The sequence below is a fragment of the Bacillus rossius genome, chromosome 14 (assembly GCF_032445375.1).
Source record: "Bacillus rossius redtenbacheri isolate Brsri chromosome 14, Brsri_v3, whole genome shotgun sequence".
Taxonomy (NCBI): Eukaryota; Metazoa; Arthropoda; class Insecta; order Phasmatodea; family Bacillidae; genus Bacillus; species Bacillus rossius.
This window is the reverse complement of record NC_086341.1, coordinates 32220254-32239942: the sequence shown is the minus strand read 5'-3', so window position 1 is coordinate 32239942 and position 19689 is coordinate 32220254. Positions and strand designations below refer to the sequence as shown.

At 35.2% G+C, this 19689-nt stretch overlaps 1 protein-coding gene across 1 annotated transcript in view; it reads right to left on the bottom strand.

The window, feature by feature from the left end:
• Window positions 1–19689, bottom strand: part of LOC134538761 (leucine-rich repeat-containing protein 24-like) — a 182483-nt gene that overhangs the window by 3736 nt on the left and 159058 nt on the right. The window contains exon 4 of the mRNA XM_063380248.1: window positions 5626–7142. Within this exon, the coding sequence (XP_063236318.1) occupies window positions 5626–7093 (1468 nt within the window). The 5' untranslated portion in view covers window positions 7094–7142. The remainder of the gene's footprint in view (window positions 1–5625; window positions 7143–19689) is intronic.

Here is a 19689-nt window from a genome sequence, read left to right as displayed (position 1 = left end):
GGAAATAGTATATTGCCGCCATGGTATATAACGAAATGGTATATTAACAATTATAAATATGAGACTTAAAATGTTATGCTAAGACTTTAGCACTGGAAAATAGATTGTTAAATTTTTTGTAAGAAGTTTATTCAAAGTAAAATATTCTTTTATTTTTAAATCATTACATTAATTTTAAAAAAAATTCATCTGATCCATAATTGTTTAAGCAAGTAGTATCATATTATATAATTATAAATTTTCAAACTATATAAGTAGTATATAAATAGGTGTAGGTTCCCAGGCTTTAGGCTGTGGACTGATGATTCTTTACATTATTCCTCCGAGCGCACTTTCTCGTGAGGTGTAGTTGACCTCCATCTTGGATAATGACGTCACGATGGCCATCTTGAACTCAAAATTCCTCAAAATGACTCAAAATGAACAAAAAACTCAAAATTCTTTAAACAGTTCCCGATATAGAAGGAAATATTCCCATTTTGAAGGAAAATGTCACATTTTATTTCTCAAAAATTAAAAAATTAGGATTTCGAAAAACCTCAACATATTTTTGACTTAGAAAGAACAGAGATTCCTAAAAATGGCTAGAGTCCTAAGAGTAAGCCACCATAAGCTGCTGATATCAAGACCTATATCTTTGATCTCAACATTTCACATTGAAATTGGTCTTGACATTGACCTTGACCCCGGCAGCCATCTTGGATCAACCATCTTGTATTATAGAACGTACCACTTTTCGTAACTATCATCTTGAAAATCAGTAACTATTATCAAAAAATTCGGAAAAATTTTAAGTTATAAAAATTAAGTAAATTGTTATTAAAAACACTACGCCATCTTTGATTATGACGTCACGACCTTCGTATTGAAAATCCGTATATTATTATCAGAAAAAATAAAAAATAAAATAAAATGTATAATAAAATTTTAAAAATTTAAAATTTATAAAAATATTTATTAATCAATAATTAAAATATTATTATTTAAAAAACGCACTTATGTCCTTGGTTCAAACCTGCTAAGGGAAACATTAAAAAAACTGCGACGAATTCTTACTCCACGGAAGCCACCGACAGACTGACCTCCCACCACTATTACCAATGCAGATATTACGTCAGCTAGTATGGTATCACGTCCGGTATCTTTGGTTCGTTTGCTGGAGGTCACTATCTTTTTTTTGTATGATAGAGTGCGCTACAGCCATTTTTGATTTTTTTCCTGCTAGAGTGCAGTAATTATTTATTAGGTATTACTGAGACGCCCGCCATCTTGAAATTTTGACGCCAATTTGTAAATTCGTAAATATTTGCTATTAATTAAGAAAAATCCCAAAATTCTTTAAAAAAAGCAATTAATATACTGATGGATTCGATGGATCCTGTTCTTGCTTTGATCCTTGGTCAATACAAAAAAAGTATTGAAATAAAATTACCACGAATGTGACAGGTTCGAGAAATAAAACACCACTTTTTTTACAAGTACAATTTTTAACACAATTTATACCTACTACAGAAACACATACGAAATTAGCAACCTTAAAAATATTTAGTTTTGCATTGGCCCAAACTGAATAATTATTAGCTACAATCGGTTTACTGAAGACAGACTCCAGCCAGATACTTTGCCTACATAGTCATTTTATTACCGACAGAGTTTCCCAAAACTATGTTTAACGGCACACGCAAAGCTTTTATTGGGTTCATTTATGAGCGTATGTTGTGTATCAATCGCCACTGTGTTTTCAGTACTTATTTTTTTAATTTCCAAATTTCTTTGTTTTATTTTCCTTTACATCGGATGATAAAAGGAATTGTTCAATATAATCATGAGATCCTTATTCCTTTCTATGCTTATACATGTTTTTGCTTGGTATATTCGCTGCGACTAACTTCATTTCACCATCAACAGATTTCAGATGTTTTTCCAGAAATGGGTCCCCAGTCGTTGGCAGATGTACGTTATGAAAAGTACGGTGCTTAATGTCGTTGAATATGCTTTCTACTGAAGCACTTGAAGCTGTCAAATAACCATACCCAAAAATTGGCACCATTAAGGCAGACCACAAAGGTAGAAACTTTAACATTTTTATAATGACTGTTACAATTTCTGGTAAGAAATACAAATTGTCATGGTCATCTTCGTAATTAACCTTACCGCGAACTTCTGCCGCAATTTTACGTGCTTATTTGGTGAAATCAGTGTGTATTTGAAACACTTAAAAAAACTGCTTTCTCTTGGTTCACTTTCGTCAAATAAAATCTTTTTTTTTTCTATTGTTGCTTTTAATGCTGGGTTTGGTCCTGTTAGAAACATATTTTTAAAGCATCTTTTGCTATTTAACTGTGCGTCTTTTCCCTTGTGATTGAACTCGTTCCTTCTGTTTCGCTAAGTGCTACTGCACAAATGTTCTCCAGTAAAATTTTAACATCATTAATGTTCGCGCATTGGAACATCAGGGCTAAACTTCGTATATAGAAATGTCTAACCCTTTTTGGCTTGCCGTGAAGGAGAGGTAAATTTGCTATTAATTTTCAATATGTGCGCTATACCACAACGTACGAAACAGTCAAGAATTTAATAACAGCCGGAACAAAAAATGTTAAAACAGTTTTCCACGTATTTTGCAAGAGAACCGAATTGAGTGAAGCTTTTTACTAGTCCAGACCGAAGGGCTAGTGAGTGATCACTGATAGTTTCTTTTGGAGTCGGAGCACCACTTCGTAGCCAAGTTTGCAGGAAATGTTGAACTCTCAAATTGTGATGACTTTCTGAAAGCATGTTTGCAAATGTGTACTGCAAACCAGCTGTAGAGTCATGAACTCCCACAGAATACAGGTACACTACACCTGAAACATTTCCAAACGGGCTCTGAAGTTTACTAACTAACCCTCCTGTTGCATCCATCATAATTGATGGATTCGAACTAATTTTGCAGTACTCTTGGTATACAAAAAGGTGTGCTGGTGTCCAGTAATAAACATGAAATGGGTCTAGACCTACTTCCACTATACTGCTGTGATACTCGGCTGAATATTTAAGTTTAACAATAGCCAATAAAGGGTTCTCATCAACGCGCCTTGATGGCACTGAAGCATATGATTTCATATATTTTAAAATACTTTTTTTAACATTTACATACGTTCTGATATGCATGCATACTTTAGTCTTCTTTCTCATAATTTCGGAACTCGTAATCCGCAACTCTAAAGCTGGGTCCGTGTTAACATTATAACTGTGACAGTATGTATAGACATTTCCAATAGAGTTAATAACATATTTTTTTAGCTATCATAAACAAATTCATTCATTCTGATAATCCCTTTAAGACATTGTCTTACACTGGAATATCTACAGTCAACGCATGATTACAAGTCTTCCAGACAGGGATAAACTGCGAAATTTGGGACACAAACTGAGCAAAAATCACTGAAAAAATTCTATATTGATAACTCATTAACCAGACTAGAAAAATCACTTAAATTTGCGGCACAAACTAGCACAAACTGAGCACAACCCACAGACAAAATTTAATCGAGATCGAAAGACGGGGGGGGGGGGGGGGCTAGCATCTCACCAGCCCGCCCACTTAAATTAATTAATAGCTCATTAACCATACTAGCATAAACTCTGATATTTGCGGCACAAACTAGCACAAACTGTGCACAAACCACTGACAATATTTAATTGAGATCGACGGGGGGGGGGGGGGGCAAGCATGACGCCAGCCCTCTCCCCCACTTTAATTAATTAATAGCTCATTAACCAGACTAGCACAAACTCTAATATGTGTGGCACAACTAGCACAAACCACAGACAAAATTTAATCGAGATCGACGACGGGGGGGGGGGGGGGGGGGGGCTAGCATCTCACCAGCCCGCCCACTTTAATTAATAGCTCATTAACCATACTAGCATAAACTCTGATATTTGCGGCACAAACTAGCACAAACTGTGCACAAACCACTGACAATATTTAATTGAGATCGACGGAGGTGGGGGGGGGGGCAAGCATGACGCCAGGCTCCCTCCCCCCCACTTTAATTAATTAATAGCTCATTAACCAGACTAGCATAAACTCTAATATTTACGGCAAAAACTAGCACAAACTGAGCACAAACCACTGATAAAATTTAATCGTGATCGACGCTTTGGGGGGGGGGGAGGGGGGCTAGCATGACGCCAGCCCTCCCCCCCACTTTAATTAATTAATAGCTCATTAACCAGACTAGCACAAACTCTAATATGTGTGGCACAAACTAGCACAAACTGAGCACAAACCACTGAAAAAATTTAATCGAGATCGGCGGAGGTGGGGGAGCTGGCGACACGCACCTCGTTCAGTCAGTGTGCGGCTTCCGTGGAGGAAGGATCCATCGCTGTTTTTTTTTTATTTTTCCTTCATCAGGTTTGAACCAAGGACATAAGTTCGTTTTTTAAATAATAATTGATTTAATTTTGATTATTTTTTGTTATAAATTTAATTTTTTTAAACTTTTCTGATAATAATTACGTATTTTTAGGGCGGCGGCCGTGACGTCATAATCTAAGTTGGCGGAGTGTTTTTTATTTAGTTATTTTATTATTTTTTATAAATGTAATATTTTATCTGAATTTTTCTGATAGTAATCACGGATTTTCAAGATGACGAACGTAACGAAAAGTGCAATGTTCTATAATCCAAGATGGCGGAGGTAAGATGGCCAACGGGTTCAAGGTCAAGGTCAATTTCAATGTCAATAGTCAAGGTCAAATGTTTAGATCAAAGGTCATGTTAAGGCCAATGTTGATGGTCCTGATAGTAGCTTATGGCAGCTTTGTATTAGACATTTTAAGCACATTTTTGACAATTATGTTCTTTCTATGTCAAAATTCTTTTGAGTTTTTTAGAATTCCTATTTTTAAAATTTTTGGGGAATGAAACGGAAATTTTTTTATCTCAAAACGGGAATTAGTCCCTCGAAAGTGAAAAATATTTAGGCGTTTGGAGTAATTTTTTTGTCTTTTTGGGGAATTTTGAGTCCAAGATGGCCGTTGTGAAATCACAATCCAAGATGGCGTACACTGTCACCTCACTAGAATCTGCGCTTGGAGGAACAGTGTTAACAATCATCAATCCACAGCCTGAAGCCTGGGCTCGGATATCAATTTATATACTACTTATATTTTAGGCCCAAAAGGTAAAAAGTAGTATATGTTATGCAATCTTATTTAAGTTCTGTTATTTATTTAGTTTATCTTAATGAGTATTTGCACAAAATGAAGGGTGCTACATCAAAACATTGTAAGTTCCTTTTATTGAAATGAAAGTTTATTTCAACTTAACGGTATGAATACCATTTTTCGTATGGTATATAAAAAATAATTTTAAATAACTTTGTTGGAGACTTTTAAAATACCTACAGGAGGGCAAATACAATGTTGTGTTACAACACTTATGTTAAATAAAATTTAATGTCAAGAAATTGCAATTACATGTGAAAACCTCCAGATGTAAAAAATAAATGACTTAAAGATATCTATATACGAACAAATTCGCAGAAAATATATTTTTAAAAATTTCCACTAAAATGATAAGCATTTGAAAAATGTTCTAAGGACTAGAGCAGCCGAGCAGGCTTAGCTTACGGTAAACAGAGCCTCCATCGAGCAGGCTGGACTTGATTTCCGTGAGCTCAGTGCCCATACTCGTCACGGACAGCCTGTCGATGCGCCGCGGCGGCTTCTGCACGGGGTTCACCGTCGTCAGCGGGAACTTCTCGTCGTGGGTCGCCCCAGCCAGCACGTCGTCATCGCCGGAGCCGTCCGCCAGCCGCCCACCGCCGACGCTCTTCACGGCGAGCGCGCGCCGCCTCTGCCGCATGCGCACGCAGCAGAAGGCGAACAGCGAGACGACGAAGAGAAGCGCCAAGGCGCCGCCCGCCGCCAGCCCGATGACCAGAGACCACGCCTCCAGCGAGAAACCCGCCCCGCTCACGACGACGACGCCCATCTCGGCCGCCGTGGAGGCCTGGTCGTGCGCCACCAGGCTCAACACGCGCTCCTCCATCCCGCCGTAGCTCTGGCCCACGCACGTGTACTCCCCGACGTCTTCCTCGTCGACTCCGAGGACCGTGAGGTTCAGCCACCTCGCCCCGTCCACGCCCGCAGACACCGCGTACTTGGACTCGATGAAGATGTCTTGCGTGGAGTTGGTGATGACGCGCGAGTTGCGGACCCAGTGCACGTCGGGCAGCGGGTCGCCGTGGGCCCTGCACGGGAGCGTGGCGTTGGCTCCTCTCGCGACGACCACGGATCCAGGGACCTCGACACGAGGTCTGCAGGAGAGGTCGTCGGAGGTCAGGTCCGCCCAAGGTTTGCCCTGGAGTCCCGGCGGCTTCGTGCAAACCGTCGGCATCTCGTTGAGATTCTGTTGCACCGTCCACTCGATGAAAGGCCTCAGGCGGCAGTTGCAGTGCCAAGGGTTGTCGAAAAGCGACAGACTTACAAGGGATGGGGCAGTCTCGAACGTGGATACCTGCAGTGTCGAGAGGTTGTTGTTCTTTAGGTTTATGGAGTTGAGCTTAGAGACGTTGCCGAACGCACCCTCGCTCACGCGGAACAGTTGGCAGTCGCTCAAGTCGATGCTCAGCAAGAAGTGCAAATTGAGGAACACGCCCTCGTCCAGAGTCTGCAAAGGGTTGTGGCTCAGGTTTATCTGCCTGATCCGGGAGAGGTTTCGAAACGTGAAAGGACTGAGGGACGTGATGTTGTTCTGGGACAGGTCGAGCATGATGAGGATTTCGAGTCTGAAAAAAGCATTGCCGTTTACTTCTGTTATGCTGCAGTTTCGCAGGATCAGCCTTTGAAGGTTGATCAGGCCGGCGTTCATGAAGACCTCCGCCGGCAGCGAAGGAATGGAGTTGCTTGACAGGTCGAGGGTCTGTATCTCGGAGCTGAGGTCGGTCGGGATGTGCGTAATGCCGGCGTCAGTGCACTCCACCGCACGGCGCCCCGAGACCCAGCGGCAAATGCAATTGACAGGGCAGTTGGTCCAGCTGACGTCGACGGCTCCCGCTCCGACAAGGGCCAGCGCGAGAAGCAGGCACCACCTCATCGTGAGACCTGGGACCGGCGCGACTCGCGAGCTAGTTCATACGGCACACCTGCAACCCAAGGAGGCATAACACGTGGCTATACTCACAATACGCTCATGTCAAATAAAATACTTTCAAGTTAGAGAGTCGGTGGCAATAGAGTGCATCATCCCTATTTTACAAGGTTACTTTAAAGCCTCATCCTTATTATGCAATGTCACTTTAATGGCCATTTACTCTCTCTTTCCAATGAAAGATTTCTACCATTGGCGATATCTTTTTTTCTGTGTGTTCTGTCGATTTATATGTGCCATGAAACACAAAAGGTTTTGTCACAACTTTATAATGTAATGAAATAATATTAATGCAGCTGAAACATTTGATTTTTTTAATGGAAAAATTGGATAGAAAATGTTGGAAATAAATTTCTGTTTTAGGAGACTTAACTAAAAGATGCCTCCTAGGTTTCAACCATTTTTGTCAACAAATTTTGATATAATTTAATAGTAAACATTTCGGCTTTGTTTAATTTAATGGAATGATTTTTTAATAATACTAACATGATGCCACATATAGTTTCTCATGTAAAAAATTGTTCAGCATTCATACAACTGTAATAATTGTCAGTATACACTTTTTTTACTGACTTAGAAATATCAACAAACAATTGAATAAAATAGATATTAAAACTTATCATTACAATGGTATACAAATAAGGATTTTAATATAAACTAGCTGGGTGGTATACCTGTAAATCTGGCAAAGTAAGTGCCATTTACTCTGTACTGCAAGCTAAACATGTTTCTAAAGCAAGTAACATCGTGCAGCACACCTGCATCCCAATGAGACACAGCACAAAGATATCGACACACGACAATTAAAAATCTTAATCTAGTTTCATAAATCCTTCCTCCCCAGGTTAATAAAGTGTTCCTCATTTGCACCTGCTAAAGAACACATATAAACTATTTTTATCCTCTTTTTTCAAGTACTAAATATTTAAGTTCTGTAAGCTGAAATAATTTTTTTCCTACTTTTTCAAAGAAATTTTGTTAAGGACACGTAAATTTTAAAAACATTAATTATTAAAAGATTTAAAACAATAACCATATTTTAGATGTTTAATATAGTAATTGGTAATGTAGTTATAATTCCCCATTAAGTTGAACAAAATTTTGATTTTGATTTTGAGAAGAAAAAAATATATTTTAGAATGTTTATAATACAATAATCCCAAATAAATGATTATTAACATACATAAATATAAAGATATATGATGTTTTATTTGAATGATTTTTTTTAACTCCAACACTTAGGGGCGCTTTTCAAGAGCAATTTAAGTTATAATATTTTGTATGAATAACAAAGACACCAGCCTACAAACTCATCTTTGCCATCTAACGAAAAAAAAAAAAATTACTATTCTAGGATGTGTATAGCTTCTTATCTCGTAGAGCGTAGAGTTAAAAAATTTTGTACATGATTTACGTATATATGTATACATATACATATATAACTCTATAAAAACAACTCTGTCCCCCCCTGTGTAAATATACCTATATACAGAGAGACAGTTGAGAAGTGTCTTCCTTTCCATTTACAGAATTTTATTGTTTATAGAGTAAAAAGATAGTTTAAATTATTTTTTTTAAAAAAAGGATAATGATAATTATGATAGAACAAAGCGAAAATAAGAAACAGTAGATGCAAAACACCCAAAAAGAATTAAACTACTTAATTTTTTTAATTTTATTGCCAAAGATGTTGACAAGGGCGTTAGTTTAGTTAAAACAAAACCTTTACTTACAATTCGTCAATATTAATGTAAATTTTAAATAAATAAAATGTAATACGTATAATCTCTTTAAGTTTGTGTCTATGTGGTAAAAAACGAATAAATAAAACAAAAGTAAAATTTCACAGACATTTGCAATGAGAATAAAGACTATCATGTTTTACCTCTGGGGAAAAAGAAGGTTGGTAAAAAATTGTGATTTAGGTTGTATTAAGACCAATTCGACTCCGATGCCACTTGTACGTACGATAAATTATTTTATAATTGTAATTTAAATTTAAAAATATATATGTTGGTCTAACATATTGTTAAAATTTAACTCCAACATTGATTGCATAAATACTTATTTCATGGCCTGAAATTATATAATATACATTGTTACCAATAGGACAGTAAACAGAGGAAACACAAGAAGCTCATCATTAGGACTTAAAAGAATTACAGAGATTATTACGCCAGAATATACAGTCGGGAAAGTTAATTAAGATATTTTAAACCACTTTTTGTTGAGTTCTGATCCAGTCATTTCTTGTAGCGACAATAACAAAAAAAAAGCTAAATAACTTTCCATTTATAAAACCTCTAATGAAAGATTAAATGAGACACATAAATTACGTGGATGAAAAAGTGGATAAAGATGTGGATGATGACAGTAATGAAGGAGATGATTTTGTTTTAAATTCTTAGTGTAAATATAAATTTTTTTTGTAAAATTTTTTTGCTATAGTACTTTGTCCAATTTTTGTGGTGATTACGGTGATAATGATGGTGATGATGATGGGATGACAGTTCTGATGACATAAATAATCGGGTGTAAAATTCTGAGAGTAAATATGAATTTAGTTTAAATGGTTTTACTGGATTATCATACGAAAATTTATTCTGAAAATTTTTGTGTGGTTATTATGATGGTAATGATGATGTGATGACAGTGCTAATGACAGAAATGACCTTTCTTAAAATTCTCAGTATAAATATAAATGTCGTATTTTTATGTTCTATTATTTGAGTTGTTTTACTTCTAATTTTTGTTTTACTTTCTATAATAATTATGATAGTAAAGAAGCACTTAAACATCATTTAGTTACTTTTATTTGGACTATAATAAATCCAAAAATAAATATTTTTCTTGCGAATCTGATCAAATATTGTTTGAACTGATGCCAGTTTTAAAGCTCTCTTGCTACACTGTGCGACGTGTACGATATGCTACACTAGCGCTTCTAGAAACAAGTATTTAAAACAAAGATGATACCTAGATCTACAACAGGTGTTGCTATTATTACTGTATAATAGTATGTAATTAGGCATCCGAAGACACGCTTCCGCAGGTGGAGCCGGCGGAGCGGGTCAATGACCGATCTCTCTGACGTCACAGCGGCCATCTTGGACTCAAAATTTCTCAAAATAGCTCAAAAATTACTCGAAATTCCTAAAAATTTCTCTATTTCAAGGGAAAATGTTCCCGTTTTGAGGGAAAATTTTCTGTTTTAGTCCTCAAATATACCAACGGCTTGGAAATTCCCCAAAAAGGGCTTAAATTACCCATAGTAAAGCCGCTCTAAGCCGCACCTTGACCATTAGGATGCCATGGTCGCCATTTGATTTATGATATAACTGTTGCAATTACCATTATACGGTTGCCATCTTTAATTCCGTATTTTTTATGCTAGAAAATTGTGAACAATTTTTATAATTAAAAAGAATTCAATTAAAAAAAATTAATAAAAAACTTTTAAAAATATTCTTACACATTTCATTACGGTCACCATCCTGAAAATCAAAAATTATTATCTTAAAAATCGTAAGAAATTAAAATTAATAAAAAATTATTAAATATAATAATCAATTCACTCCTCTATCTTGAATTTTAACGTCATGGTCGCCATAATTAAAATGCGTTATTATTATAAAATATAATTGGAAAAAAATTAAAATTATTTAAAAAATATTGAATCAAAATTTAATACAATACTACTTAAAACACGCACTTACGTCCATGGTTCAAACCCGGTGAGGGCAAAAAAAAAAGAAAGATATTATGACAGATCCTGCCTCCACGGAATTCGCCGAAAGACTGACCTCCCACCACTAATGCCAATATATATATATATATATATATATATATATATATATATATATATATATATTAACAGCTAGTAAAACGTCACGTCAGCCATCTTGTTTCCGTTTTCTAGAGGCCACTACCACCCTGTTTTTAATTTTTGTCCACTACACCTTTGGACTTTACATTGACTGTTAGTCTTTGATCTTGACCTTCGACCTTGGCCGGGACCTTGACCTATTAGGTAACTTAAGACTTTTATCTTGACATTGACATTTTGCCCTTTAACTTTGAAATTGACTTTGACATTGACATTTTACCTTAGACTTCTACCTTAACATTGACATCTGATCTTCATCTTTGACCTAGACCTTGGCACTTGACAATGACAAAAGACCATGATATTGAAATGAGACCTTGACCTTGGAATTTGACCTTGACCTTTGACCTTGACATTAGACCTTTACCTGGACATTTGACCTGGACAATTTGAACATCTTAGATCCACCATCTTGTTTACAGTACTCACTACCAGGAGCACTAGTTAACACACATCGCCTGCTAAAGGACGTCTCCGCCATTATTTTTTCAATACTTTTTCCTAGGAGCGCTAGTCTCACAAAGTAAACATGTCATCTGCAAGAGTGCACTGCCACCATGTTAGTTAATTTTTTACCCGGTATAGTGCAGTAATAATTTATTATTACTGTGGCCCCCACCATCTTGTCATTTGGGCGCTATCTTGGAAATTTGGAAATATTTAACTAAAAATTGGAAAAATTCCAAAGTTAATTAAATAAATTTGCAATTAATATACTAATTGATTCGATAAGTTCCTTTAATTGATTCGATCCAAAGGCGATGCGAAAAAAAATAATGTAAAAATAAAATACTCTTATTCAACTAATCATGTTTAAATTCATAAAATAAGCTTAAGTTCCTCATATACCAGCCTCCTATAAGCCAGTATGACCACCATCTTGGATATATGTATTTACCGCCCTAAAAAAAAGGACAAATTAATAAATTATTTAAAAAAAATATGCAATTATTGAAAAGACACTTGAAGACATGAAAGGGTCCTGCTGCGCGGCAAAATGTCAAGATTTAGCTACAACAGCGATTGATTGATTTGCTTAAGAGTATACTGGTAATTGCTAAAATTTCAGCAAAATATTATGGTTCGAGTCTGAAAGGTTCGATCTCATCAGTCATCCTTGCAACTAGTGTAATTTGACGTTAGCATTTCCCATGATGCACGAAGACGTCATGAGTTGAGCAAATGTGTAAAAAAATCCTTCTCGTACGAATATTTGCTGCGTTGACAGCCATGTTTTGTTTACACGTATTGACAGTTTGCGACAGCATGCGAAACAATATAAAGGTGAAGTATGTCTGCCTACTGATGAACTACTTGCAGACATTACGACTCCTCGGTTTAGATTTAAGTCTCGTATGCGTACAAGCACAAAAACAGATTATCAGCAACCGAATGTGACGAGGCCTCAGACTGTTCTCGGTACATTACCGATAAATGATAACGGATTCCACTAGGCGAAATCTGCATTTCGTGAAATGTTTAGTGAGTCTTGACGATATCAGGCAGAACATCAGCTTACTGATGAAGTAGCTTCTTACGGATCTTTAGCCTAAAATATATAACTTTTGGTTGGACTGTGTATATGGAAAACCATATCCGTTCGAGGACAAAAGTGAAGAAATGTGTTTTCAAGACAGTGAATACTCCCATTTATAATTCCGACGATGTGAAGCAGTCTGTAAAACACAGTATCGTGAACTTTGTCGGGAAGAAAATAACTATGTAGGCAATGGAACTGGCTGGTCTCTGTCTTCAGTACACCGATTGGAGTTAAGAATTAGCCAGTTAAAGCCAATGCAGAACTAAATGTTTATTGATTTTCTTACTTTAGCAAGTGTTCCTATAGTAGTTTAGGATCTATGTAATAAATTGTATTTGTAGAATTTTATTTTTCAAACCTGTCAATTTTGTATTACATTGTTGTTATATATAATTTTTTTTTTTTCCATTTTACAAATATATAGCTGAGGACAGGAGTCGATCGAATCAATCAGTATATTAACTGCATAAATTTTTTTAAGTAATTTTAGAATTTGTACTTTTTTCTAGGGTGATAAATACACATTTCCAAAATGGTGGTCATATTGGCTTATAGGAGGCTGGTATATGAGGAACTTAAACTTATTTTAGGAATTTGAACATGATTAGTTGAATAAGAGAATTTTATTTTCAAATTATGTATTTTTTTTGCATCGTCTATGGATCGAATCAAGGACATGAACTAATCGAATCAATCAGTATATTAATTGCAAATTTATGTACTTAATTATTGAATGTTTCCAAATTTTCGTTAAATATTTACGAATTTCCAAGATGGCGCCACAGAAATAATTAATTATTTCTGCTCTCTATAGGGTAAAATTTTTAACTAACATGGTGGCAGTGCATTTAGCAGATGACATATGTACTACATGAGAATAGCGCTCCTAGTAACAAGAATTCAATAAAAGATGGCGGGGATGTCCTTTAGCAGGCGATGTGTGTTAACTAGTGCTCCTGGTAGAGAGTACTGTTAACAAGATGGTAGATCTATGATGTTCAAATTTGTGCAGGTCAAATGTGAAGATCAAGATCAAATGTCCAGGTAAAGGTCTAAGGTCAATGACAAGGTCAATGACAAGATCAAAGGTCAAGGTCTACTGTCTAGATCAAGTGCCAAGGTCTAGGTCAAAGTCTAGTCTAAGGTCGAATTTCAAGGTCAAAGACCAACAGTCAAAGTCCAGTCTAAAGGTCTAGTGGACAAACATTAAACTAACAGGGTGGTAGTGGCCTTCAGTAAACGAAACAAGATGGCAGACGTGACGTCATACAAACTGTTGATATATGCATTGGCATTAGTGGTGGGAGGTCCGTCTGCCGGCGGCTTCCGTGGAGGTAGGATCTGTCATAATTTCTTTTCTCTTTTGGCCTCAAAGGGTTTGAACCGAGGACGTTAGTTCGTTTCTTAAGTAATATTTTATTAAATTTTGATTAGCAAATTTTTTTTAATAATTTTATTTTTTCTTAATAAAATGTGATAATAATTATGCATTTTCAAGGGTGACCATGATTTCATAATTCAAAATGGAGGATTGTTTTGATTAAATCTTAAATATTGGTTTTATAAATGTTAATATTTTTGCGAATTTTTCGAATAATAATTATGGATTTTCAATATGTCGGCCGTAACGAAAAGTGCAACAAACTAATCTAAGATGTTGTCCGTAACGAAACACGCAACGATTATGTCATACACATCCAAGACGTTGGGCGTAACGAAGCTATCAACGTGTCTACAATCCCGACTTTAACGAAATGTGCTACACCGTTTTTATTAACATTTTGTTAAATGAATTTTTTATGAATTTTAAAAATTTTCCCGATTTTCTAGCATGAAAAATACGGAATTCAAGATGGAAACTGTAACGGTAATTGCAACAGAAACATCATAAATCAAAATAGCTTCCATGTCATCCTAATTGTCAAGGTGCGGCTTAGAGCGGCTTAATCCTATTTGGGGAATTTTTAATCCGTTGACATTTTTGAGGACTAAAAAGGATATTTTCCTTCAAAACGGGAAAATTTTCCCTCGAAATATACATTTTTAGGAATTTTTAGTAATTTTGAGACATTTTTGAGTCATTTCAGGAGTTTTGAGTCCAAGAAAGCTGCTATGACGTCAGAAAGACCTGCGTAAGCGTTGTCCTGGGATGTCTATTTACATACTACTTTGTATATAAAAAAATTACAAGTCCGAGTATGTGTTATTTTTATATAAAACTGATTTAGTTCTTTTCTGAAATATGTCGTGACCCTCGTGTGGCCGAAGGCATAGGTTTTCCATACCAGAAGTCTGATTTGTAAAGGTTCGAATCATCTAGCTTTCAGTGTACTTCCAGTCTATTATGTATTAAAAAATTAAATTTGCAATGTCTATGCGGGTCATAAAACCACAGTAAGTAATTAACATCGGCCTTTCGGGCATGAGACAGTGCGATGCTGGCGCACTCCACGAACAAACAGCAGAATTGTAGATGGTAAACAATACATCATCCCAGATGGCGACCTCCAGTTGACGAAAACAAGATGGCGTAATTTTAGATCGCAGAATCCAGGAGACGAAAATCAGTTTGTGGAATCCAAGATGGCGGCGTGACGTCACACTTTAATATGGCGGTCGACAATCTTCACTACACACCCTATACCCTGTCGGTGTAAGAACCAATGTATACACTGTTGCCTATCCAATTTTTATTTAGTGGGGTATTTAAAATTGTCATATTTTGCCTTATATTACGTTTTAAATAAAAATTTAGAATACAAGAAAGATAATGCTTTATACATTGGTTATTTTAATCTTATCAATGGCTTAGTACAAGAGCATGCCGCCCAAAAATACCAGGTTTTTAAATAGTTGAGACACATTTCTAGGTTAACTTGTCACTTATTTTTATGGATATTTAATTGCAGGTGTAGTAAAATCTGACGTGTAACAATAAGTAATCCTCAACGGTCACATAATTTGATTAGTTTTATAATCATCTATTATCGTAACACATAATTTGTAGGTAGTTCATCTATTAGCAGATAATGTTTAATAAAAAATATAAATGCTAACAGACGCGACTTGTATTGATGCTTAATTTGCCAAGTGATTAGAATTTATTTTCATTGTCCTCAAATTAAAAATGAATCTTTTCATTGTCTCTTGCAGGTTCATTTTAGAAAATTTCTTTAATGTTTTGTGTTTCATACGTCTCTTCAAGTGTTTTAAAGTAGTTCGGTGATTGTGCGGCTGTGCGAATATTATCAATGGTTTCATTTCCATACATCGCTGCACCTGAGAGGAACAAAAAATAAATGTTTTATTTATGTTTCTGGGCTAGTGTAGCGTTATTAATATAATTTAAGCATATATTATATTTATCTTAAATTTTAGGTATTTTACAATTTTTCGGATGATTTTTGAACGAATGTAGGCTTTCATGTTTCATTAATAGTTCCATTGATGTTTCTGTTAAATTTAATTGATGTTGATCAAAAAAGAGGCATGGATAAAATATGTGGCTTTGTTTAGTTACAATCCGATATTATAACATAAATATACATATTTTAAAAGCATAATTCGTTTACCAAGAGAGACTTCGCTTCAAATAAAATTAATGATTTTTTTAAACTTTATATTATCGACAGGTAGCGCAACAAAAACGGCAAATTTTGTTTATGTGCTGGATTTTATGGCAAATAATCCCTGGTGAAAGCTGTAGCACCACCGACACGGGCCAACTAGAGCCATAGGGAAATGGATGCGCCATTTCAACGCGACTCAGAGGTGTTTGCGAAGGAGCTACGGTGAGAGGTTGAGGTAACTCATCTTAGCATCACCGTTACGCACTCCCCCTTAAGGGGGTGCCTCCCATTTCAGGTCATAATGTTATATTTATTTTAATCACTGATCAACTTTTATACTTTTTTAATTGTTTAACTATCACGAAAAGAAAAATATATACTGCCAAAGTTACATTTTTAACGTTTTTGGGTTGTACAAATAAGAAGAATTTATTTTATTGCAGAACTGAAACTTTTTATGTTTACCTGCAATGCCACAGGCTACTTCATGATATGGTTTGCATTTCTATCACAAAAATCCATTTCATGTTTCTTGGCTGTCAAAATCGTAACAAATTTGAGAATTTTGAAATGCCAGGTAAAAATAATTAATATTTTCTGAAAGAAATTCAAACGCTTTCTTGTAGTAGCCAGTGGCATTTCAGTTAAACCTAAAATGTTTTAGTTCTGCAATAAATTAAATTCTCCTTATTTGTACAACCCAAAAACGTTAAAAATGTAGCTTTGGCAGCTAATTAGGCAAAAAGTATGCGCTGTATATATTTTGCGTTTCGTAAAAGTTAAACTATTGAAAAAGTCTGCAAGTTTATCTGTAATTACTGTAAATATAAATTTTTGACCTGAAATGGGAGGCACACCCTTAACCATTCGGCTAACTTGTGGTTGACTGAGTTGATTTCCCGTCCTAAGAGTATTACAAGATGTTTAACGAAGTCCTTCACCTCTCTGGAACCCTCATAAAATCCAGAGAACCTGTGATCTGAAAGAACTACACCCACATATAATGGACAGGCATTTGGTGGCAAGTGTGCTAAACAAAAATAGTTGTGAGAGAGCTCTCCCGACCACGACATCCAACCGCCAGCTGGGGACAGCTGACGACGCACCAGCTGTGTGCGACCCAGAGTTAAGGCTTGGTATGTTTGTTGTGTGTCGAGGAGGGGGGGAGGGTAGATGGTTAATGTATTGTGCTCAAGGCTCGATCTCACATGACATTTTTTGTCACTTCTTTTATTTAAGGGATATTTCAAAAAATCTATAAAATTTTAAACTTGATACATCCCTTGTATTTGATGTTCTGACACAATTATTTTTAACGATTATTTCCTTAGTATAATATCATAGGAGTAAAATGGGACGCAAGTCTTCGCATTTGCAATCACTTGCGTCACATTCAATTTAAATAAAAGGATTTGAAAATAAACAAAAGTTAATAATTTTTAAAACTGTATTGCTTATACACTGTCTCCAACATTAGTTAATTTTCATTTTATGACAGATTGAAACGAATTGATACAAAATTCGAAATAATGGTACTATCATAGGCACGGGTGTCGATAAATTTGAAGTGTGAGCTGTAAAATGCAACGCCTTTCACTATAACATGATTTTGAATAATTTCGCACGAAAGAAAGACGCTTAGTCCAGTTTGCTACAAAATCCACTAATGTAGCGTAATTTACTTAGTTCAATGAAGTCAAGAATATTATGCTACCCCTTTACAACTTACCGCAGTTTTCTTGTAATTATATGGAAATATATTATTTCAGAAACAACAGTCACAATTTCGCTGTTGTGAGATATACAAGAATTTAACTTCTGTATATGTAAATAGTCACGAGAACCATTATTGAAGTTATACTTCTAATGCGACTTCCAACAAGGTTGGGTTAAACGTTTAACGCTAACATGGAGAATAACGCTACCATGGAGAATTATTTGCATGCAATTAAAAACTATTTTTAATGATGCCTAAGAAGTATTACTTCTTACGCGCGAACCTTAATGAACGCACCCATTTTTTTATTACAGATAACACATAAGTCAAAGAGTATATGTCCTCTACACTAAACACTAAAACTACCTACATCCACCATGGAAACTCTCGGGTTTGGCAATCCAAAAGCAATTATTGTATTTTTTTTCTCTTTTAATGGGATTATGTTATTTTTGAGCCTGGAATGTGAGGTTGATGTTTGCAATAGGCGTGATGTCGTTTTCAGTAAGTTTATAAACGGAAGATGGATTTTTAAAATGAAGTTATGTTTACGCATGATAATAATAAAAAAAGAAGGAAAAATAAATTTATGGTATTTTAAACTAAATTGCCAAAAACAAGAATTAAAACAGACTATATGCTATAATGTATTACTTATGTCTTTTGATGAAAAACGTTTCAGTTCCTTTAATAAGATTTGTAAAACTAGCCAGCCTAAAAGTGACTAACTACAATAAAGGAACTCTGCAAAGCTGTATTTTTTTGGTTATAAATAGTAATTTAAATATTTTTAGTTATTTTGTAAGCAATTTATGCAAAACACATATCATTAAGATTATTTATTTAAAACTGTTATTTGCTTTAAAGTCGATGAAAATAAATATAAGTGAAGTTGTTGTAAGGGGAAACGTGTTTATTTCATAAATAACATAATCCAATAACATTTATTAATTTAAAAAAGCAACCTAGATTTGTAAATATTTCTAACACAATCACAGTTAAATTAAATAATGTTCAAGAATTCATAGAAAATGTATAAAAAATGTTAATGCACCTATTACAAGTTTTTTTCTACTTTCTGAATAATTAAAGTTTACTTATTTATGCTGATTATGTAATAAGCTTAATGTATAATCAGCAGTAAAATTTATATTAGTATTTGCATGCATGATAAACTTTATTCTAAGTATGTAATTATTACATTGGTTATAAACATTGTTGTATATGTGTCATCATACGATACTAAAAACACATGATTACTTATAAGAAGTAACAAACGGAATCTGCGTTTTTTGTTTGGCGATTGACTAGACTACCCTTATATAATGGTACAGTCTCTATCATTTGACACGTCTTAAACTACTAGAAGCAAATTACCAAATAACAATAATTACATGACCGAATCCCATGTAACCTGGACAGAATAAAATTACTCGAACTAGGTGGAATAAAACATTATGAAGTCTACAGCAGGTCCTTGCTAAAAATGTAACATTTAACGTTACATTTGTTTCGATTGCTTTAGTGTTTCATTAAAGGCCTTTATTTTAGGAACTAGGCTAGATTCATTACTTAAACCTGCAAAAATGTTGTGAGAACCAACAAGAAAGTCACATTCTTTAAAACAATAAACAAATAACACAAACAAAGAACATCACAAAACATCAACCAAAATGATTCACTGAAATAAAATAGCTGTCATAGTTCACCCGTGTACAACCTCAAGCAGGGAATCCGGCAACGCCGCGCATATGTTTGCTCCGACAGCGAGAATTGTTACTCATGCTCCGATACCTGTTATCTAATCTCTGTGTCCACAGATAACTTAGG